Source organism: Drosophila melanogaster, chromosome 3R (genome assembly GCF_000001215.4).
Source record: "Drosophila melanogaster chromosome 3R".
NCBI lineage: Eukaryota > Metazoa > Arthropoda > Insecta > Diptera > Drosophilidae > Drosophila > Drosophila melanogaster.
Window position 1 is genome coordinate 14,493,338 of NT_033777.3, and position 23,224 is coordinate 14,516,561.

The following is a 23,224-nucleotide window of genomic DNA, read 5'->3' on the forward strand; positions in this document are numbered from 1 at the left end:
AATTGCCGGAGTCGAAATAACTGCAATTGTGGCGATCTTGCCACTGCCACACAATAAAGACGCTTACGGCCCCGTCTATTTTGCTAACTCGATTTGGGCAAACAGTCCGCCAAATTATTGTTATTATGCGGAAATGGCCGCAGAGATAGTAAACAGACCGGGGTTGGGGCAAAAAGTATCAAACTTCGAGCGCTTACGAAATTGGGCGCAGAAAATTGGCAGCCGACAATCGCAGCATCTCGTTCGCTCGCCCAGCAGACATACATATGTTTGGTTTTTTTAATGGTAAATTTGGCGATATTGCGATTTTGTTGCCTTTTTCATAGCTCGTTCATAGCCGATACAAATCAATCATTATACTTGCTGGCAGTGTAATTTGTACCCTTTGCTTGTTTTCACTTCCTATTAAATTATATTTGGCATTTAACGAAGCTAGGTGGGTGCACCACCAACTGCATCAGCTGCAATTGACATCAATTACACGACAGGCGACTCCCGGAGGGATCACGGGAACCAGGCAACCAGGGACTCGACGGGAGCAGCCCGGAGGAACAGCCGAATAGCCTCCAGGCATCAGGCTCCGGTGAAAAAAGGCGCGGCATTGACAGCTTTTTGGGCCGCAATTTGACGCACGCCCGTTGTACTAACAACTAAAAATGCAGCCCAATCCCAAAAATCAGGAACATTCAGAAAAATAATACTTGAAAACTAATATTGGGCTACTCTTAACACTTAGTGTCATAAAAATCTGGGAAACAAATCATATCGAAACCATGAAATGTAGAATTCTTCTTTGTCGTTATAATTTCTAATAGCCAAATGCGTACACTCCCCGAATTTTCTCCCAGTGCACAGTCTCCAGCCTCCTCGACGTGATTGAGTAATTTCGATTGTCTTGTGGCAGAAGTTTATCAAGCCAAATAATATTAACGACATGCCCCGGCTGCTGTTGGCCAAAAGAAAGGCAAATAATGCAACAGCCGCACGTCATTTATGGGTGCAATGTGGTGGTTCGGTGGTTCAGCCAGTTGTGCTTGATAATTTTTTCGGGTGTCGCTGGGGCAGGGTTTTTAATTATGTTGCTGCATGCGGACAGGCCAGAAAGTGCATTAAAATCCGAATATATTAAGTTGAAAGTCCGGTGGGGTCTTGAACTGTGGGCCAGCGTAAAATAAATTGGTTTTTACTCGCCGATGATTGCCAATCCCGGCAGCGAAGCAGGAAGCCCGGTGACCATGTGGCTGTGTTTCATCCATAAATCAAGGGAGATGCATAAAGCGAGTTCTAAGAGCAGGCGCTTGTGCTTAAAGAAAGAAAGAACATATATTGATCGGCCCCAGGGAAAGCTGATCCATCTTATCGATGGATTCTTGCCGAAAACAGACATTCCCTTTGACATATTTTGAAGGCGGACTTATCAGTGTAACTCAATATAGCGACGTTTAATCAACATTCTTGAGTAATTTTTGTGGATTTTTGGGAATTTTCGCCCTTTGCGGCTTATGCAATTGAACAGGATTGGTGATCATCGATACATGCTGTGCACTTTTTCACCAACTGCATGGGTTTTTCGGCTATCAAATTTCACCGAACCCCTATCTTAAAAATATACTTATATGTGTAAGGGCCCTTTAAAAACCATTAACCCGCTGCGGCGCAAATTAATGAAGTTAAGTGATCGAAGGGGTTGCGAGGCAGTCAAGAGATTGAAAGATACAAAACGGAGACACGCTTAACAACAGTAAATGTCAGCGCGGTACTTGCAGATGGGCTGGTAAAATTATTAATTAAATCATTAATTTAATAAATTTTGTGTTGGATTATCCCGGCACGCGTGACGCATAGAGACTGCCAAAGTGCGAAAATGCAGCAATTAGCATGCTGCAAATCGGCAAACGCATTCGCCGCAAAAACACTTTCCCAATCATCAAAGTCATTCATATGCCTTTCAACCGAACGCGCGTGCAGCCAAATGTATCTGCAAGATACAAAGATACAGGCGCTCGCCGTTGATATATTAATGATGATTTCTCGTTTTTCGTTCGTGTCTATTTGAATTGCATGATTCAACACTCAGCATCGGCAGCAGCAGTAAACTGCATCTAATGTGCCACTCCATATCTACTTACATTGGCCCCTATCTGTATCTGTGTATCTGTATCGGGCGCAATCTTTTGGCGTATCTGTATCATAAGATACTGCATCTCGTGCTCGTAGCTTTCGGCCGCTTAACAGGGGGCGTTACCTTTTGTAATCCAATTAACGAGAACTGAGGATCCCCCGTATATATTTTCTCATTTATTGTATGTTTGCATAAACAATAATTATCCGATGGGAAAGGCAAACTGTGCGAACTTTTACTTCTGGCAATCGAGTGTGAAGTCTCAAGTACATGCAAAATTGTGCAATTCCCGGCAATTGCATCGCCAAGGTCGCTCTATAGATAGGATTGCTCAACGCCGATCAAAACGAATTATACTATCAACATAAACATGCCCCAAAATTGTCAATTTGAATTGGCGAGCGCTTCAAATTCGAAATTATGACCCGCGGATATTTTTAGAGATCTCTAGACGAACGGAAGATCGTAATTACGAACTGATCATTATGATGATGACGATGATGATTGTGACAGGCAGCAGAGATCCCGTGAGCTGAGTCACACCTTTGGCAGAGTTCCCGTCGCCGTTGAGTGATTGCTCATTTGAAGATTTATTCATGCCGCTATGCAAAATGCAAAACAAAATACAAAAACAGCCAAAAGAAATACGTTCGAGTGTATTTCTTCTGCGTTATTTACGTTCGCTGCGCGGGACATTTGACGCTAAATGCAATTTAAGACCAATAAAACAAAGCGTAAAACTCTCATTTGAATACACAGGCTCATTATGCATGCGGCGTCATATCGCCAGAACAGCGGGCAATTGCTCAAACAACAACAAAAAAAAAAAACAAATCTAAAGGCCCACAAAATTGCAAAAATCAAGAGCCGCATTTGCATACAAGGCTCTGTCAAAAGTCGAGGAGTGCCGTTCAATTCAGTTCTTGCAGCTCCCTCGAGGTGACAACGAATCCAGCGAATCGTCAGAGCTGGATTTGCGGGCATTGATGCCTGACACACTGACACTGACTGGTCTTAAGCTGGAAAAGACACTCACCGAAATTCTAGTCTAGTGTTTTATGACATAGCTAAAAAAAAAATTCATGTAAGCGAATTTAATATCTTTTCTGACTTTTCCACTTTCACAAGGATCTTTTATTAGTTTCCATTTACTAGTCTGTATTTTCGTTGAACATAGTTTTACACGTCAATTACAACCAAATTAAGCAATATGGTAATTTATTTTGCCGAGTGTTATCCTCAAGCCTCAGCTGAAACTGTCTGAATCTGAAGCCGAGGCTGCGCCTAATTGATTAATTGCAAAACAACAACGAAACACGATTTGCATTTGGATTTCGATTTTGGATTTTCGATTTTGCCGTATGCTGTTTTATTTTTACCTTTAGAATGCAATTGGAACTGTCAATTTGCATTTAATTCGGCGAAAATAAATTGCCGCCTGACTCACGACTTGGCTCTGGGGCAGCCAGCGGTCGCAATTTGGCTTTAAACAGCAAGGCTGAGATTATACATTTCTGATATGTCGCAAAATCGCATTAAACAATTTACTGATATTGTGCGGATTTAAAAGCAATTTTCGGTGCAGCGATGGGACGAGTGAATAAATTTCGATTTTCAATATTTAAATGCTAATTAAACGCGCCTCTGGCCTAGGCCATTAATAATTTTATTTTTGAGCCCGGCCATGAGCCGACCTTGCCATACAAAACACATGCAAGTGTCGCATAATGCCAGCGGGATTACATGGCCGGCGGACAAGCGGCTTACGACTTACATACATTGTAGTCAACCAGACGGAATGGACACCACCCCCCCGGCATCTACCACCGAATCAAAGGAGCACGCTGACCGGAGCGGCAACAAAGTGTCGATGTTAACATCAAGCCGGCGACAAAGTGAGGCAGATAACTGCGGTTTTTAATCAAATCAAATGCAACGCCAGCAGTGCCACAGTAATGTAATAGCAACTAGCGACCAACTACGAGAACACTGAGAGAAAGTTTTTCATTATTGTTATTATCGCAAAACTGTTTTGAGCTGCTGCTCTAATGTTTCTGAAACATGTCAGATTATTGGTGCATACAACATTTTAAGTAAATCCTCTTTCCTCATGTTTCATCCAAGTAGTAACTTTTTTCATCGATACTATTAGTCAATAGTTTTTTTTTTTGGCGTGCAAAAACCCAATGGAAAGTGTTAAAAAATTAATAATAATGCGGTGGCGATGTTTTTCACATGCCTGCACACGTTTCTTCCCGTTTTTTGTTTTGCATGCTGTGCTGTCAGGTAAATGAACTTATAATTGGCCATAGAGTGTATGCCTCAAATGTGTTGATGATGCGTTTTGCACCGGCATTGTGCAACGCGCCGATGTTGAAACGTTGAAAGTTACCAGGCGGTCTCTACATACAGTCTCCTCACGGCAACAAAGTTGGCGTCGCCTTAAACAATTAAAATGCTGCAATTTTTCAGCACATTTCAGCGATTATCGCAGCTGCCACACAGAGCAAACAGAAAGTGATAAATACTCGCATATCGATGCGAGTATCTCGCCACGATGAGATAACCCTCGTGCAACAAAAAAAGTAAACTCCAAAAGGCGAGTAGCCCGCCAAAAAAAAAGTCAGGCTCTGCAGCAGCAAAAACTTGAGCAAATGATAATAAACTTTCACGCCCATTAATTGGCTTCGCATATGCACAGGCTCAATTACAGCAGCGGTAAACAATGTAGTAGTTAATCATAATAGTGTAAACTAAACTGAAACAATTTTTAAAACAGCAAACGATTAATCATTGGTGTGACTGCCGGTGCGTAAAAGTAAATTTTTCGCTAAATTTTTCTACAATAAATGTATTCTATTGAAATAACTAGAGAGTGTATGGTAGAGACCAAGACAGCTCTAGTGCGTTGCCCATGACTGTAAATCTGTTTTATTTGCTGTTACCGCAACTGGCGCTGGCCACTTTTATAGTATGCAATTCGTCAGTGGAGTGCAGCAGCCTGGAAGCCTGCGAAATGCAGTGCCGCGTCGGAAAAAAGGTCATAAAAGAGCCTGGCAACGGACGGCGGGCAAACAAAAGTAAAAACACTTTCACTGCAACCTTGAGAGGCCGCCGCCTTGGCATGTTGTACATCTCTCCCAGATCTGTCAGCGAATTGACCACTGGACACTCGTTCAATTAACCGCATTTATTTTCGGACTTCTCGCCATTCGTCTGCTGCGTGAGTGATTTCGTTTCAAGTTCGATTACGCAAGCGGCCGGCAGAAAAAAGTTCTGTGCATGCAAAACAAAAGACTTAGGCAACGAACTCGTTTTGGCAGTCTGCTGCAATCTCCACTGGTGCAGCTTATTTCAATGGACTAAATTAACAAAATCATATATCACTGGGCGCTTGGTCAGCTCTGTCGACCTCCCAGCTAGCAGCAGGAAGATGGAAGATGCCTCCAGCCGGTTTGCCGCTTGTTGTTGGCTTGATTTATGCCTTGCACCAAATGAAATGAATTGTGTAACCTTTTTTTCTCCATCCCCGCGGACGCGGAATGACTCGACTTCTCGGCCCTCAAAACAGTACAAGACACACACATACACGGGGCGAGTTACCGCGAATTTTCTTGTTTTTGGTCGTGGGCAGAAGCCGTTCCCGTTCCCGTTTTCCCCCTTTTTGCGGAATCTGCAGATCCAACACTCGACTCGTATCCCACATCTGCATCTCCAGAAGGGCGGGGCCACGCAGATGTAGATGCTCCTTATCGCTGGCGGCGCATCTCGGGCACGTTGCGGCCATAAAGCAAATCAAATTGCAACAATTGTTGGTAATATGTTAATAAATTGTTGGCCCAGCAGCCTCACTTTCATTAAATTATGCCCACTGCTCAGCTCCGAATGAGCTTCGCTTAAATCGAATTTATTACTCGGTGACCTGGTCAGAAATCCCTGGGATTCGATCGATGCGATTCGATTGTCATCGCCGCGGAGATGCCCGTTTGCGCATTTCATCAGCAACGTTTGCTGACTAATTCTCAAGGCAATAGACATTCACTGGCATAAATATTTAGCAGTTTTCCAATCAATCATACAGACAGGAAAATTTATAATACGGATATGAAACTAAAAGATTACAACTGTGGGTCATCTTTTAAAAGAAGTAATTATTCAATAATTGGGGAGTTTTAATGATTTATTTCCTTAGGCTTAGAATCAAAAAAATTACTCGTTTTTATAAGTAGCTTTATTTGCAGTGCAGCAATTAACATTGCTAAATTGTGAGCCTCGCAATAGTAGTTTCGTTTCCAGAATTTCCCATCACCGTTTACCAATTTATGTAATTACGAAAAATTATAGAAACCACATGTCGCTAATGGCTGCGATCGCTGGATCGATGGATTTGCTGTCGACCGCAAGTATTCTCATGCCCGTCAGTCGCAGCAAGCAAAAACGGCTTTTTGAAGCAATCGCGGCAAACTTATGAGCATTAGCCGTGAGTTTGGCATTTTGGCCAAATACGGAGTTGGATTTGAGCGGCGATTTATGTGATTTGTGCAAGATTTTGGCAAATGCCGCCCGCCCGCCAATTGACTTGTTATTGTTGGGGCTGTTGTTATCGTAGTTGTTGTTGCGCTTTGGCCCCGCTAATACAAAACTTTATGGGCCAAATCGCATTTGTTCGCCCCAGAACCAAAGCGGCTTAAATGCGGCACAGTAGCTGGCTTTTGGTTGGCTTTTCTATTTGCGGGGAGCACAGTGGCAGCTGCCATAAACTTGGGCATTAATGCGATGTGGGCAGTTGGGAAATGAAAAGTTAACTCCGGCGGGGTCAAGGCGAAAATGGTTGTAGTGTCCAACCATGGATCGCAGTCACTGTGCCGCCAGTCGATCCTCGACCTTGATGTCCACGCACAACAACTTAATTCCTGCTAGCATTTTTTTGAGCTGGCCAAACAAGCGTTGCTGATTTTCCACAATGGCTCCTCCAGCTCCTCCTCAAACTGCTCCTCCACTCATTCTGTAATCCTGCAACCATGAATTATGCTCCACCGCGGCCACAAAAAACCATTTAACGAAATGAGCTGCGCGCAGGCATACACAGGCCATAATCATGGCCAGAACCTTGAAGTGCATTTTTAATGCCAGTGCTTGTCTGATAAGATTAAGTCATGAAAAAAAGGGCTGGGTCCTGCTCGTTGGTCGGTTGTTAGCACTGAGTCCAAACGCTGTCTGCGAAAGTACTTAGCCTAGGTCTCGAGTGCGTCTACATGACTCTCACTTTTCGAGCCAGAAAGGAGCACTTGGAAAAAATCCATCAACTGATTTTGGTAATTTATAATTTACTCAAATACGATGGGTATTTTTAAACGACTATATTAAGTGATGTTTATATTTATATATTATAATGGTCTTGGTGCACTTTGAGCTTAAATTATAAAGTATCCATAATAAGTTTTAGATTTTCCTACTAATATTTGCTTAAGTAGGGTCCATTCGTACTAGTACATATCCGGATAATATTATTTGTCTAAAGTATAAAACCGAGCATTGGCTGCAATGACCTTCGGTTTAAAGAACATATGCTAGTATATACAACAGTTCCTAATTATTGTGTCAATTTATCGTATATTTTATTTCTCAACCGTAAGGGTAACCACTTTCCAAGGCGAACCAAAAACGGAGCACCGACAATGCTGTTAATGCATATTTAAATGTCGATTTTGCAAATTGTTGCTCGTTGTTGTTCAATTCAATTCCATTTCATTTCAATTATGTTGCGCAATGCGTTGAAACTGCGCGTACTTATAGTTGTTGTGTCCGTTGTTGCTTTAATGTTATTTTGGCCAAAAAGCGTCATTTGGCTTTTGTGGGCATGTTGTTGACTTCGTTGTTTGTGCCTAGCTCTGGGCCCCAAAGCAAATTGTTTCCGCGTGTTGCAGCTTAATTGTCTTGAACAACATAATTCGCCTTCATTTGCAGGCAAAGTGCCCAAAAAACAATTTCGGTCAAACAATTTTTATGTAAGGTAATTTCAATTTGTTACCAAGTCGTGTGTCCGTTAGCCATGCGAATTCTCACCGGGCCAGACTTGGCCAAAACATAAAAGTAAAAGAGCAAGATATAAAAACCAATCGAGTGAAAGAAGCAACAATGAGGGAGAAATAACAAATAATGCCAATTCATGCAGTTTAAAACATTTGTTCGACATTTCAAAGCCCCGGCCGCCCCACAAAAGAAAGCCATTCATTGGCATTCGCATTCCCGCCTCCATTTCCACTGGCATTCCCATTCCAAGACCCATATCCACTGGACCGCAACCATAAAATGTCTTAATCAAGGCGAAAGAAGGTTGTTGACCTTGTCATGGAGCTGGGTTCCCCCACCAAGTCGCCAACTGGAGTGCGACTAAGCCAACTTCGCAGTTACAACTTTGTCTTGGCCAAGCAATTAACTTATTTTTGCAGCTGATGAAGACAAACTGTGCCAGCTGATTGCAATCGGCCAAAGCCACACAAGTTGGCTTTTCAATTTGCCATTTGAATGGGTAAGCCAAGCCAACCAACTTACCAAGCCGGCCAATACAGTAATGTATCTTCATCAGCCATTGGGGGCCAGCACGTGCTGCCTGCCAGTAAAAAACCAAGTCCAAAGTGACTTGGTCTCAAGATTATGAGTACCAGGCTTTGTTCTAGAATCCAAGCTAATCGAATCGAATTTAAAATGCTGACTAACCAGCCAACTGGGACATTCAAAAGTATCTAACTGATGGAAATGAGTGCCAATGAAATGCAATGTATACAGGCATTTGGAAAGAGCACGACTCCCCGGACAAAAATACCGCGAATAAGGGTATAATTGTCTTATAAGCGAATACGTAATTTTTCTAGGGAAAAGATCAGTCAGTCATTTAAAACGAATTGAGAAATTAAAACTGGCTCGGGCATTTCCTTCTCTCATTAACGCGACTATTAAATATCATTTATATTCAATAAAATCCAAGTAATCAATATAATACTAATTTATGGTTAGCGTATTGAAAAATCGTAATTTCTAAGACCCCTTTCTTTCATGTTTACTTAGGTGCTTTTAACTCATGTTGTTATTGTTGTAGCTGGTTGCGATTTCCGCGAAATGTTTGCCATGATTCACTGAACAAGCTCCGAAAGACATGTTCAGCAAACTGGAGCGGGAAATGGATCTAAGCAATTGCGAAGAGAAAAGGGGTCGGGGTAGAATGGATATATCCATAATTTATATGTCGATTATGCACTCAAATGTACGATTTGATTTGCAACTGTCAATACGTTTCGGCCGACTGTCACTGTCCACTCTCATGTGATGGAAAGTTGGCCAACAGTTGGTTTCCTTGTTAGGCTTTTTCCCAATATACGGCTGGCATTTGGTGAAACACATTTACTAATTGCACATGCACAACGTTTATCACTCGGCCCACAGCAGACGGCAGTTACAAGGAAAACTCATAAGCATTATCATTAACAATATTATTGTTGTTGTCATCAGCAGCGGCATCTCCAACTGCATCTGCATCTCTGCAACCTCTGCTGCTGATGCTGCTGCTGCTGCTGGGGGGTAACATCATCAGCAAGCACAACAAACAAACAAACAAACGAACGAACGGACGGGCGGAAGGACGGACGGACGGACAAGCAAACCGACCGGCTCCACGGATCTGCCTGCGCATAATCAGCAAGGCATTTAATAATTTTAATGTTTATATATTTATATACTCGTACAATATTGTTCGTGGCATTGTTGCTCACCCACGCCGACTGTCGACCGAATGTCTGGGAAAGTTGCCCGTGTATGATGGCGTATTTTTGTTGATTTGTCGCGGGGTTTGTGTTAAGTGGCCATCATTAGTTAAATATGTGCATTTTTCTTTAAGGATTTTCGCCAAGTGAGAGAGATAAACGACTGAAATATGAGCAGCTCGTTAATGCTGATGCACTTTTTGCCGGCCTTGCAGTTGCTGCTTTCAAATTGCCGTAATTCAGAGGTGACTCGAGATAGCTTTCCTTTTTAAACGCCTCTGTTGCAAAAAGGCTGCACAGCGAACAAATACATTCTAAAAACTTTAGCAATCAATTCAGCCCAAATATACATATATAAAGAAAGCATTTAAATTTTGCACTTTCTATTGATGAAATAAAAGTAATGTCTTTTATTACACTAAATTTATGATTCAATAAACATTTTACTTTTATTACATTACAAAAAAAGAAAATAAAATAAATTTCTTTTCGCCGTTTATTTTTGTACCATAATGAATTTTTAGTATTTTGCAAGCCGTTTCTAAATAACCATTATTGGTTAATAAAACAAGTCTAGCTTTCTGTTGAAGACTATCAAAATTAATCTGAAACCATGCAGTCGGCTTCCAAAATGAGTGGCTAAATAAAACGGATCCTCTGTTTTATTATCAAAACAATATGTACAATAACAGTTTAAAGAACAGCTCAAAATAGCATTATTCGTGACCGACTTTGCCCTCAGTGTACCGTCACCCTTTTCCAGCATCCCGTTGCCTCCCCCGCAAATTGGCAGCTCATTGAAATGCATTTGCGGCAAGTTGCAGGAAATTGAGAGACAATTAACCTGATTAGCGTGTGCTTGGCAACTTTCGTGTCACAGCGACTACTGTGCGGCGATAGCGGTACATTTGTATCGTTAGTGGGCCCAGTTCCGCCGGTCCAGTTCCCCCGAACTCCCCGCCGCCTACCGCCCAACGTCCAAATCCCATATCCACCGATGTTTTCCAATGCTTTCTGAGTCAGTGTGCCGGGCGAGATCATTAATCAAAGCCTGGCCGGCATCGGGACCACAGCACGGATACGTAATTTAGTAGCCATAAATAAAAGAAACTACGGACTGCGCGCTGCGAGTGAAATTGAAATGTTTAAGCGATGAGACAAATGCTCGACTTGATTTGGTCGAGCTTTTTCCGGCGCTGCGGCGCTGAAATTAATGACATTTCGCGTGTATTTGGATGTTGTTTATGAAAACAGCATTCAATTTGCATTAGCAATTGGCAATTGATTGATGGCAGCAACAAAAGTGGTTCGTTGGCACCCAAAAAGCGACCCACGCACTCTTCGTTTCCCCATTTCTTACACCCGTGAATGAAACAAAAGACTCTGGCAACGAACTTGAGCCATCGATAATCCATCGAACCATGCAATATGTTTTACTGGCCTGCTTTATGGCCACAATAGAACATAAAATCCGAACTACCTGGCGGCTGGGCAATAAACATACCTTCCGTGCTTAAAAGGAGTGAAAGTCGCTTCCCCCATTTACCGACGCGTTGTCAACTTGGTAACATCTTTGTGAAAATAGTAAAAATCAAAATTATTACTGAAACCAAGAAAAAAAAAACGCCTGACAGACGGATATTATCGTGTTGCTTTGTAATTTCAATTAATGGACAAGAAATATAAAGTTTTTAAGGCCTCGCTGCGCTGGCATTTAATTAAAACATGTGATGGCATTTATGATGGGTGGGCGAGTGTGGCATGTCGTGCGTAATAAACAAAGGCAATGGCCATCGCAACAGCAGCAGCAACATCAGCAAAACAGCAGCAGCAACATCAGCAACTAAAGCAAGTGACAGCGCCAGTGAGAAAAAGTGTGAAAGAAAAGCCCCAGGCTGTGCGATCGCCGAGCTCCGGAATTTCTATAGAAGTGAAATTTCTGCCATGCCTTAGAAGAGTGTGAGTGTGTGAGAACCGCAAGGCAATTAATTTGTGAAAAATACCCTCGACTTTGGGTAAACCGAATTGGACTCGTAGCTGTATTGGTCATTGATAATTAAGTTTATAATTTATAATTATCAATGTTCCATATGTCCCTAACATTTTAAATCTCTGAAATATCAAGGGTACTTAATTTAAAATATATTAATAAGGGGTACATCCCCTTTGATCATTTTTTTTTTAGTTTTTTCGGGCTTTCCAGCAGCCGCTGAGTTGGTAGCAAAAAACATTTTATAAATTAGAGCAACACTTGCCGCGCTGCCAGTGGCTGTTGTTGTTGCGCTGCTGTGCTTGTTGTTGTTATTCCAGGTGCTGTTGTTTCTACCGCTTAAGCTTCAGTTTATGTTGTTGTAGTGGTTGTTGTAACCGCCGCACCTTGCATGCGAAAATCTTTTCACGCCTCGGGGCAGCCAACATGCGAAAAACTAATTTCGGTGCACACATCGTTTGTCTTGGCTCTCCATGCCGGAAGATGTTTCAATTTTGTGAAAAATCTCAACAATTAAATGGTTCAGGTGGCCCGATTTCTACTCTGTAATCTCAGTGGCCGCCTTAGCCACACAGAAAGAAAAAGTGATCACTAATGATGATGGAATACGTTTTAATTCACTTCAAGTTTAACGAGTCTTGTTAGTTTAATTGCTATTGTTCTGATATTTACAAATAACCATTTTTGCTATTATATTAACAAAACTAACGCTAGATACTGGAGGACATTGCTTTTAGAAAAAACATAAAAAATAATTCACGATATTACGTATGTATTTTACTTCACAGCCGTTCAATGGACATTAATTTTAAAACGATTTTTGTTTATCGACTGATCGTCGCGATGACATCATTTCAATATTACATTGAGCTTCGCAGCCTATGCATAATTTGTCTGAAAATGGTCAGCAGACATATGGCCATTATAGCTGGACATAAATCTTGGGATTTGTGGGATTGTCAGTGGCCGGTCGCTGACAAATCAATCAATTCGGGGACAGATCGAATCGAAAAGTTGCCAGTTCGGCTGGGCCAGATTAGAAGCTTGTTTTCGTCACGCTCGACGTCGTTTTCCGAGCAAGCAAATGTACATACAGTTTCCAGTTCCCAGTTCCCAGTGGCCAATTGCCAACAGTGGGCCACACGCTCTCGAGATTAATTGATGGATTTGCCTAAATAAAGAAAACATAAACATGGGGCGGCGGTAGTAGTACGCGAAACGAAAAACGCTTTTCCAGCAGGTGAAATTTCCATCATTATTAATGATGATGACTCTTTGCGCTGGCGCAAATATTTGACCAACACTAGAAAACCAAGCCAAAAGCCAGATGTGTAAACTGACCCACAAAAACACAGCTCACCGGGCTCACCGAGACTCCCAACTCCCCAGTTGGGCAGTTTCCCAAGCGTTTAATGAAAATGCACCACCAGCGCCCTGCGGCGACCCAAATAACAAAAAAAAAAATGTGAGAAAAATATGGAGAAAAAGAAAAACCTGGCGCCATAATTCAGCAAATGGCCAACACACTTGTGCAATTTCATAAAGCATTTTAGCCCAGTGGCCACAAAATAAAAAGCGCAGTTGCCACACATTTCCGCGTAATCATCATAATTTTTCGTGTTTTTCATTTTTATGAATCTGTTGATTTAATGCAATCGAGATCCCTGAAAGGAAATATTGTACCATTTGGCCAGCCGCATAAAATGGCACATTAAAACACATTTCAATTTGGACAACGGATTGATGGCGATGGCTTTATTTCCCCAGCCCGAATTCTTGATTAATGCCGACGTACCGAGACGAGACGATCAGTTATCGCAGTTAGCGCAGAATTATTATGTAACTTTTGGCATACTCAAGTGATTTATGGCCCGTGGCATTGGCCATCGGTCATGGAGCCCGATGATCTCTTGCTCTTGGCTTCGTTTTCAACTATGCCAGCCGCCGCAACTTCCTGTCCATGGACGCCAGATCCAAGTTGTCCATGTGTCCAGCTGTCCAGTTCGTCGGTCTTTTAAGGAGAACTTTTCACATGCGGGACGATGGCGCGATGATGGCTTGAACTTTTGGGGGCGCAAAGTCGCAGCCATTTATTATCGGCGGTAAAAGTTTTTTTTTTTTTGCGGGCTGAAACATTTTACAGTTGTGTGTCATGAACTTTAATGTTGTTGCTATTACAAAAGCGGCTGTGGGTTGTTGTAGGTGTTCGCCTGGCGCTGTTGCTCCATGCACTTTTCCAATGCGCCTGCCAATATGTTTAAATGTGAGCAGTTCATGGGAACAGCGCACGAGAAAGTCGTTGATTTAGGTGTCTGATGGGGTCACCCGCGAAGAGAAATAAAGACCAAGCTGGAAAAAAGCAGATCCTTTCTGCTGTCTGACATTTCTGGGTTAATGCGACAATTCGCGGCCTTATGACCCCAAGTGTCAGTGGCTGCAATTAAGCGCACGTTTAATAACTCAATTGGAGTTGCCAAATTCCCAAATGACCCTCGTCAAACGTGCTGCTCGATTGATGGGCCCCCAATTATTAATTGCCGCCTTTTATGAAAGTGTAAGCCCAGTCAAAGCACGACAATTACCGGCTTTGGGTTTTTAGCTTTACTGCCGCAGCGTGTGAACATGATCACAGCCGCAAAACGCTGCTCACCGCAAATACAACTTTGTGATCTTAATTCAAAATAGTGTCCGCGAATCGCGAAAATAATTAAATACGAGCATAAATGCCCTTCTAGATTTTTTTATAATGTGAAACGGTTAGATGGGAAAATAGGTAACATATCAAAATTCTGGAAATTATCCATATTCTAGTTCAATGATAAAACAACTGAACGCACAGCAAAACTTAATTATTAGTCGTTTAATAACCAAAAATTCAAATACACATTAATTTTTGAGTTTTCTCAGAAAGTGCACATATTTTTAAAAATATTTTAAGCATGGAGAATATGTTATGAAAAGCATGAATAGTAAGTAACCTAATTAACTTTCTTCAACTTTTCTTTCCCTCCAGCACCCCTAACCATCGACAGTGTATGGATCACCTCAGTCACAAAGCAACTAAACCAGCGACTAAATTTCTCACAGGTTTGTAATTTAAGCGCCCCACAACAACTGGCGACTACAACATATATCTACATATCCGTACCCACGACGACGGCAAACTGCGGGATCACCACAAACTAATTGCAAGGCTTAAATGCGATACTTTTATGCATTTTAAATATTTCAATTAGTCGGCGCACAGAGTGCAGACGGCACTGGGAATGAGATTGAAAACTAAAAACCGAAACCGAAATGGAAATGGAAATGGAAACGAATGCCCGGCAAGCAAGCGGCTGAAATGGCAGAAAGAAAGTGCAAAAAGCGTGGGGCGCCAGTGAATGAAGTAAAAAGTGTTTACACGATCGCAAAAGCGAGGTCCGTTTGCTTAACCCCTTGCCGAGTGAATATTGGCAAATTTATGAACTTTAAGCTGCATTTATGCGTGCGGCTTATAAGCAATAAAGGTAACTTAGTGCCAACAATGTCATAAAGGCCGCTGTCACATAAACAACAACGGCAATGCCAGCAACAATGGTCAGTCCGGCGGAATCAATATATGAATTTATATGCAAAAGCCAAAAAAGCGTAGCATCGCCAAAAGCGAAAACAAAATTAATAATCACAAGAATTTCACTTTTCACGCAACGACAGCAACAGCAACAGCAGCAGCAGCAGCGGCAACAACATCATCATTGGCAACGTCTGCCTTGTCACCCACAAATAAACCGAAGCCAAACCAATCTGAGCTCAGCTATGTGAGGTTTGAATACCCTTTTTTTTAAATGTGTACAAAGATTGTTTCGGATACAAATTCCATTTAATGCATTTCAACTATTAGGTCATATTTTAGGTTTGTTTTGTTTATGCACATAACATGTAGATTTGAGAAGACTCATTTCAATTACACATTCATGTTTGTTTCGATGAAATAGGGTTAACATCATAAACTACGACTGAATATTTTTGTCTGAATATGCAATGTGATTCAACTAGACAATACATTTTAAAGGTTCAGTTTCATAAAATAATTATTAATAATAATTTGCAATAAGTTCGCTATTCGACCATTGAACTTCTCAGCACCCAAAAAATAGAATTTTTCATTTTGTAAAATATACCTAACGTACCCCTATCGAGGGTATTGAACAGCTGGCCAAGTGAAGCGCTGGGAATACAGTTGCATAAATTTATTGAAATTTGCATTTCGCTTTTCGACGTTTTTTGCGTCTGATGTTGCTGCTGCATTTTTTGCACTGCCGAGGTTTGGCCTATAAAAAATATGGCATCGATTGATCGCAACGCAAGATATTTCAATTAGCGTAAATATATTTTTGTCGTTGTTGGAAGAGGACAAACGGACGGACGGACGGACGGACGGTCAGACAGACGGATGGTAGGGGACACGCACAGCGCTCCATGAAAGAGAAATCGATGATGTTCGGAAACGGACAGACGACCCAATCGACCCAGTCGGAGATACATTTTCGTGCCGTCCGATGCGTAGATTAACTTATGGTCGTGCCGCTGTTAATAATGGCCACTGATAACGAGCCCGCGATCTATGCAAATTTCCCTACTCGTTAGCCAGAGACAAATATAGGCAGGCGCACCCGATTAGGAATAGGAGCGTGTGGGGGGTGGGTTTGTCAGCGATTTCTTCCCAGGATCGGTAGGTTTTGTTTAGATATATAAATATATACAATTGGGTACAGGTGCTGCATACAGGTTAAACTAGGGATCTTCTGGCGTAATGGTCACGTGCATCTGCTTCACACCTCGCAGGATCACTATATCTAGAGTTTTACTATTATCCGCCAGGGCATCGTAGACATCCGATGAGTTCTTGATCTCCTTCTTGTTTATGTGGGTCACTATGTCTCCGGGTTGGAGTCCACCACTAAAAAGGAGGTAGAGCAAAAAAGCACGTTGTAATGGAAAATGCTGGTTGATTGATAGGTTAACCACTTAGGTATTGACCCACCTGTGCGCCGGTGACCCAACGATAACCTTCCACACGAGCACGCCGTGCGTTAAGTTGCTGGGCATGTTTTGGCTTCGTGACTTGAGCTCGAACAGAATATCCGGTGTGAGCGTCAGCATGGTGATGCCCATGTACCGCTTCACCGGATAGCCAGTCTTGTAGGCCGAGCCCTTCTTTCGTTTCTCGGCCGCCCGCTCCAGAAACACCTTTACATAGTCAATGGGTATTGCGAAGCTAATGCCAGCCGTCACCTTCATCGAGTTAACTCCAATAGCCTCGCCATCCAGATTGACCAAGGGACCGCCGGAGTTGCCAAACGTAATCGCAGCATCCGTTTGCAGGTAGTTGATATCCCTGTTTCGAAGGCCAAGTTCTTGAGATGCACGCTGCGTTGAACTGATTACGCCTGCTGTCACCGTATTGCTTAGGGCCAGCGGACTGCCTAAGGCCACAACCCACTCGCCGGATCGCAGGGTACTGCTCTTGCCTAGCCGCATCACCGAAAGATTGTTCACCTGTAAGATTGGATTTAAAGATATGCATATAGAACTTGCGCTGCTTAGAAATTCAACTGTACGCTTACCTGTATGCGCAAAGTCGCCAGATCGGATGTCTGATCCACGTCCTCGATGGTGGCGGGAAAAGTCCTGCCATCGGATAGCCTCACCTGTACCATTGTGTGTGGTTTGTTGATCACCACATGGGCGTTGGTAAGGATGAGACCGTTCTGCTCAATAATGAAGCCGGAACCATTCGATGCCGTAATCGGTTGGCCGCTGAAGTAGTCAAAGTGGCGGGTGTCCTTAATCTCAATGTAGACCACCGAATCCGCACAACCTGCCACCACATCAGCTATAAAGTTGAAGTCCCGCCGACGACCGGTCATTTTGGAAGCGGCGATCGTTGGCGTTAAGTCTTCCCGCTGTATGATCGCCGCACTGACCACAGCGCCCAGGGAGAAGGGCACAAAGAATCGAACCAATCGTCTCCAGCCTTTTTCTTTTTGTTCACCATTTTGCTGATATTGCCCACTGTTACCATTGCTGTTTGGATCGCCTTCTTTGATCGCTAGTTGACTGCTCCTCCGATTGGCTGCATGACTGTGTAACACCGGGGAGGCAATGCAGCGTTTGAAGATCACTTCCAAGCGGTGGGAACCGCGCAAAGCCATGGGTTTATGTGATTACACGGCGTTTGTTATTGTTATTTAATTTATCACTTCTCAGCTGGCAGCTGATTTCAATTTGGCACTCTGCCACAAAAGCTGCCTGCTGCGACACCCTCGACTACCGATAGGCGATAGGCAATGCAAACAGCTGTTGGCCGCGATGCTTCTTCTTCGCATCAGGGGTGGCTAATCGTCTGCTTATCACGGGAATTTGGCTATTGTACATTTAGCTATAATTCAAAGGGCTTTTAAAATTTTAGCTGCTTTCATAGTATTGTATATAGTATTTTTAAAAGCCTGCTATTGTGCAAATGACATTTGGATCTTTTAAACCATCATCTCATGTTTAATGTTGCTAAAGACCACATTCGGAAGTATGTTTTTAGCTATTCAGCTATACGTTCCAACTAGAAACGACAGCAATACCATCAGCTGTTGCTGCTTCTTCTTCCTTCCACCAACACATTTCGCTTTGCATAACAGTTTGAATCAATTGTTTAGTTAAAATAAATCAATTAAAATGTCGAAGGCAGCGGGTAAGCTGAAATCGCTAAAGAAGACGGTGGAACGTGTGACGCACACGAGCAAACTGAAGACGAATATACCTGCGGGAATGGCTGCTGCAGGTCCGCCATTGGGACCGATGTTGGGACAGGTGAGTTAGCCGGCTTTAAAACTAAAATATGTATATAATTTTGTTTTTAACCACACACAGAGAGCGATTAATATCGCCGCTTTCTGCAAGGACTTTAATGCCAAGACCGCGGAAATGAAAGAGGGCGTACCGCTGCCGTGCAGAATTTCCGTAAACAGCGATCGCAGCTACGACTTGGCCATCCACCATCCGCCGGCCACATTTTTCCTGAAGCAAGCGGCGGGCATACAAAGGGGCACCATGACTCCTGGCAAGGAGGTTGCCGGCATGATCACTCTCAAGCATTTGTACGAGATTGCAGCTATTAAGATTCAGGACCCGCCCAATGTACTTCTTACCATGCAGGTCGGTATTCCGAAAAGTTTGAGATATAACTTCGACTCAAGTTTATGCCTTGTCTCTTAGCAAATGTGTGAGATGCTCATCAGCATTGCTCGGACCTGTGGCATCAAAGTGGTCAGGGAAATAGATCCGGCGGCCTATGGCGAGTTCCTGGAGGAGCGCAAGTTAATTGTGGAACAGCAACGGCGCGAGTTGCAGGAGAAGCGGGAAGCAAAGATGTTGCGCACGGGCTAGATTTGCTTATTTGCACTGTGCTTTTAATTGTTTAAAATACATTTATACTTAAAGCGTAAGTCTTATTCTATACCAATGCGTTTGCGGTCCTTGGCGGCGTTCTTCTTGCGTCGCTTTTCCATGTGCTTGTTGAGTTTTCCAGTGTTTTTCAGCTTCTCGAATTGGGCAACTAGTTCCTTAGCTCGACGCTCCTCTGTCGGAAAAAAAAACAAATTAAAATTTGATTTCGCTGTCGATCAGAAACGTACTCTTTGTCAGATAATGAGGTTGTTGTCCCAAATCGTGTTTCTTCTGAATGGCGGAGCGCTCCTTTTTCAGTTGCTTCTGTTTGGTGTGCCACTTCTTGTCCTCCACATTTTTATTGATAAGTCGCTGCATGGTGTCCTTTATATGGTGCTTCTCCGCCTCATCCTCCACTTCGTCCAGTTTTTTCTTCAGCTGACCAACTTCCTTTGCTCGAATCTGGGAGACAAACTGGTAGTTCTTCTTGAAGGTTTCTGCACTATATGTTCCGGATTTTTCGTCAAATCTTGGATCTCTGAGTTCAACATTTTTTTTCCGCTCCACTCTGTGCTCGGCGCCCAAAAATGGAACCTGTCGTCTGGTGGTCATTTCACGAGGTCGGTTTTTGTTTAGCCGCTTGAGGTCGGTTTTGGCCTTTGGTTTTTGGGGTCTAGAACTCTTGCTACCGAGCACAGCCTCTTTGTACACCTTGGCGCCCAGCTCCTCTTTTAGTTTCATTATCTCCTCGAATGACATTCCTTTGAGATCTTCGCGAATGGCATTCTAAAACGAAGTTCTCGCATATGTAGTAAACCATATTTCTGTATAGTTGTATTACTTGTACCTGAGTTTCGTTGTCATCGCTAGCCTCGTGCTCAGAAGCTGAAGAGGATTCACTGGGAGAGGACATTTTTGTTTTAGTTTTCGTTTAAAATTTTATTTATTTACTTTTTAAGAAATTCACGTGTGATTGTTTGGGTTATAAACAGCTGACTGCTGGGCTCGATAACGATACGTTACGATAAGCGCTGCGATACACGTTAGCCAACACTGAACTTAGTTAACCGCTTTATTTGAATTTATAGTTCAAACTAAATATTTGCATGTTATACACTTAAGTTATTGTTTCCTTTTTTGATAATATAAAGTTACCCGTTTAAATAAAGAAACATTTTTTAGAGTAATTCTCAATGGTGTGATTTATTTTTGATTTAATTGCAATTCTTACATAGTAAGGTAAACAAACGTGAATCTTTTTTTTTTCAATCTAAGGAACAAAAACAAGCAACGAAATGACCAAGAAATATACACAATTAATACAATTGTCACAACTAAATCCAGAAATGGGTTTAGATCGGCTCGTAAAGTTGTCTGGATTTTGATTTTCAGGCGAGCGGCAGAGTAACTAGAAAAATAGTTGTAAAACTTGATTTTTGTTGACATTTTATAGTCAATTTTGATTAGCACACGCAGACCAATAAAAAATTAATCAAAATGCCCTTAAACACGTTAATTCTAAGCAATTCAGTTATAGATACATTAGTCAAATGTAAATATTTTATATAGGTTCCGTATATGTATAATTAGTTTATATTTATGCTCTATAGTATATAAGTAGTTTGCTTTGTACACGTACACACATTTAAAGTAAACTTGATTGCAACAACTAGGAGAGTGTGGGACCGGATTATTCATATTAACCGAGTGCGATTATATGCCAAATATCTATCGTATTCGCATTTTGCTTGAGTTCGAGTTCAAAAATTGACTGCTGTGTATCTTTAAGCTAATATTTATATTTATACAATCAAACACAGTACGAAAAGTATTATCCATTTATCTTCAATTGCTGCCTTATGTTCCATCTTTTTTTCGAGCGGTTCGATCAATCAATATTTGTGCTGTGCTCACAATCGTGTGGGAAATATCATATAATATTGCTATAGTTTGCTACGTAAATACACACCTCTGTGCATACAAATATATGTATATTAGTTAGCTATAAAGTAGATTTCAAGCCGATCACAGGCGAGGACTAGTAGTGATCCCTATCTGACTTCCTGATGCCCAATGCCCGATGCCTGGTATGTAGCCTCAAAATTCTTAACTAGGGGTTTCGTACACATAATAGTATCTCATACGTTTGTTTGACTAGCACGATTTTGGTTAGGGTAGCTACGTACACTCTTAGCTAGTTGGTTGGATTCCATCTACTTAGTTAATTAGTTTAGTTTCGCGGTTTTTAATCACCTAAAAGCGACAGACAGATAGTTAGATAGATAGGTCGATAGATAGATAGATAGATAGATAGATAGGGAGAGGATAGTATCCGACAAAGGTTCAACCCGAGGGCTTCGCACCTGCGGGACCGTAAATAGATCACATATTTTGACATTCACTTATGCTTAATATTGCAACTGCATTTGCTTCTGCCTAATGCTCATTCGCTTGTATATGGGTAGTTATAGTACTTAAAACATATATCAAACATGTACATATACTCCTGCCTTCGTTCTCGATTACGATTAGATTTGATGCGTTTCTTGTTAATGAAATTATACATGAGTTTCCAATTCTTCTGTTTCTATAATATGTTTCAATTAAAAGCACTTTTTCAAGTTTCTGAAGTTTGATAAATAACTTTTGTTTACAATAAAAATTTACATTTATATTTAATTTTGTAAAATAGGATAAAAGAGAATAAACTATTTTATCCCTGGTGTAGCAGGGACTTTAGTTTCAATGTCTTGACATCTAAAGCAAAAGTTATTTTATTGAAATACATAGTTTCACAAACAAAAACATTCAAACCAAACGAAATCGAGTACCAAATCCTGTAGTAGATGCAGGTGGAGCACAACAAGATTTTTAATGTGAGTTTTCAAAACTCCAAAATCCAATTAGAACTCGGTCATCCCCCCTCCGCACTTGTGGTCAGTCTCACTGCCCGTGGTGCTGGAGGGAGTCGCCATATTCTAATTGGACGGCTTTCGTCATAACAACGCGCACAGTTTGGAACGCTTTTTGGACTTGTCCACCATCTGGCCGCCGGCAGATGAGGTGGAGGACGAGGCGGACATGCGGCCCATGCTCCCGGAGGCCTGCGGCTGCGAAGGACTCGTAGGACTTTTGTCATCCATATCCTCGCTGACATGGGACTCAAGGAGCTTCAAGGAGGTCTTCGGCTTTGAGCCATCCATGCTGTTGTATAGAGTCTTTGATAGCTTCGATCGAACTGCCTTGCCCAGGGCTCCGGTCTTCTTCATGCTCAATCTGGAGCCACTTCGCTGGTGCTCCGGCGTGTGGCTATCCTCGCTGCCATGCTGAGATTGCTGATTGCAATTTAGCGTGGTCACAGTGAACTCGATATCCTTGATTTCTTCATCCGCACACGCGGCAAACTCCTCCACGGGTTTGTCAATCGTATCGTGATCGATCCATGTGAGGCCCATTTCCACTTTCTCGGCCAGATCCTGCCAGTTGCGTCGGTTCTCCAAGGTTCCTTCATAGAGCGGAGTGATCCAGGGAAAGGTGTCGCAAAGCACTCTGTAGAGTGGTAGACAGATCACGTCGATAAAGCCCACCTGCATCTTGGGTAGCTCGTCCTTGCGCTCCCTAATAATAATTAAACATTTTAAGCACATTTTTCTTGAGATTTTCCTAGTAAGTTACCTGTCCATCATGGCGACTGGTTGGGTGTTAAGCTGCAGCTTTTCGAGATCTCCTTGGTCAAAGAACTCATCGGCCACCAACTTGGCAACCTTGTGCTGAACCTCCCAGGGCTTGGCAATGGCACTCACATCGCAAGCAGTCATCATCATGCCACAAAGCACTAAGATCAATTGAAATAAGGTATTTTGTTAAGGGTTTAATTATAAGAAATACAAGAATAAATCTTAAAGCTAAGCCAAACTTCAAAAATGG

General features: G+C 42.2%; 4 protein-coding genes and 1 long non-coding RNA gene across 8 annotated transcripts in view; 2 read left to right on the forward strand and 3 right to left on the reverse strand.

The window, feature by feature from the left end:
* Window positions 1-3,040: 3,040 nt before the first annotated feature.
* lncRNA:CR44177 (long non-coding RNA:CR44177) lies at window positions 3,041-15,650 on the forward strand. Its single transcript, NR_074014.1, has 2 exons — window positions 3,041-3,206; window positions 14,886-15,650. It is a non-coding gene; the product is annotated as a long non-coding RNA:CR44177 (long non-coding RNA).
* A 61-nt stretch (window positions 15,651-15,711) lies between these two features.
* Window positions 15,712-18,375, reverse strand: HtrA2 (HTRA2-related serine protease). 2 transcript variants are annotated; one of them, NM_001275636.1, is made up of 3 exons: window positions 17,482-18,375; window positions 16,899-17,413; window positions 15,712-16,814 (listed from the first exon to the last, which is right to left on the reverse strand). In NM_001275636.1, exons 1-3 carry the CDS (start codon window positions 18,067-18,069, stop codon window positions 16,649-16,651), a joined length of 1,269 nt encoding a protein of 422 aa, NP_001262565.1. In that variant the 5' UTR covers window positions 18,070-18,375; the 3' UTR covers window positions 15,712-16,648. The 2 variants fall into 2 exon arrangements, with proteins under 2 accessions (NP_001262565.1, NP_650366.1); NM_142109.2 differs by having other exon boundaries at window positions 16,557-16,814; window positions 17,482-18,123.
* Window positions 18,376-18,500: 125 nt separating this feature from the next.
* mRpL11 (mitochondrial ribosomal protein L11) lies at window positions 18,501-19,354 on the forward strand. Its single transcript, NM_079627.3, has 3 exons — window positions 18,501-18,721; window positions 18,782-19,066; window positions 19,127-19,354. Exons 1-3 carry the CDS (start codon window positions 18,587-18,589, stop codon window positions 19,295-19,297), a joined length of 591 nt encoding a protein of 196 aa, NP_524351.1. The 5' UTR covers window positions 18,501-18,586; the 3' UTR covers window positions 19,298-19,354.
* Window positions 19,302-20,300, reverse strand: CG8461 (uncharacterized protein). Its single transcript, NM_142110.5, has 3 exons — window positions 20,145-20,300; window positions 19,546-20,083; window positions 19,302-19,490 (listed from the first exon to the last, which is right to left on the reverse strand). Exons 1-3 carry the CDS (start codon window positions 20,208-20,210, stop codon window positions 19,360-19,362), a joined length of 735 nt encoding a protein of 244 aa, NP_650367.1. The 5' UTR covers window positions 20,211-20,300; the 3' UTR covers window positions 19,302-19,359.
* A 263-nt stretch (window positions 20,301-20,563) lies between these two features.
* Pde6 (Phosphodiesterase 6) overlaps window positions 20,564-23,224 on the reverse strand; it is a 44,404-nt gene continuing 41,743 nt past the window's right edge. For all 3 annotated transcript variants that reach the window (NM_142112.5, NM_001275637.2, NM_001300398.1), the window contains exons 13-14: window positions 22,973-23,132; window positions 20,564-22,915 (exon numbers count right to left, since the gene is read on the reverse strand). In NM_142112.5, the coding sequence (NP_650369.3) occupies window positions 22,294-22,915; window positions 22,973-23,132 (782 nt within the window). In that variant the 3' untranslated portion in view covers window positions 20,564-22,293. The remainder of the gene's footprint in view (window positions 22,916-22,972; window positions 23,133-23,224) is intronic.

Excerpts from the sequence above, each read along its gene's own strand:
- CG8461 (NM_142110.5), bottom strand. The coding sequence starts at position 20,210 with ATGTCCTCTCCCAGTGAATCCTCTTCAGCTTCTGAGCACGAGGCTAGC. Across the intron at positions 20,084-20,144 it reads GCGATGACAACGAAACTCAG|AATGCCATTCGCGAAGATCT; the intron begins GTACAAGTAATA and ends ACTTCGTTTTAG. Across the intron at positions 19,491-19,545 it reads ACCTCATTATCTGACAAAGA|AGGAGCGTCGAGCTAAGGAA; the intron begins GTACGTTTCTGA and ends TTTTTCCGACAG.
- HtrA2 (NM_001275636.1), bottom strand. The coding sequence starts at position 18,069 with ATGGCTTTGCGCGGTTCCCACCGCTTGGAAGTGATCTTCAAACGCTGC. Across the intron at positions 17,414-17,481 it reads TGGCGACTTTGCGCATACAG|GTGAACAATCTTTCGGTGAT; the intron begins GTAAGCGTACAG and ends CCAATCTTACAG. Across the intron at positions 16,815-16,898 it reads GTTGGGTCACCGGCGCACAG|TGGTGGACTCCAACCCGGAG; the intron begins GTGGGTCAATAC and ends CCTCCTTTTTAG.
- mRpL11 (NM_079627.3), top strand. The coding sequence starts at position 18,587 with ATGTCGAAGGCAGCGGGTAAGCTGAAATCGCTAAAGAAGACGGTGGAA. Across the intron at positions 18,722-18,781 it reads TGGGACCGATGTTGGGACAG|AGAGCGATTAATATCGCCGC; the intron begins GTGAGTTAGCCG and ends AACCACACACAG. Across the intron at positions 19,067-19,126 it reads ATGTACTTCTTACCATGCAG|CAAATGTGTGAGATGCTCAT; the intron begins GTCGGTATTCCG and ends CTTGTCTCTTAG.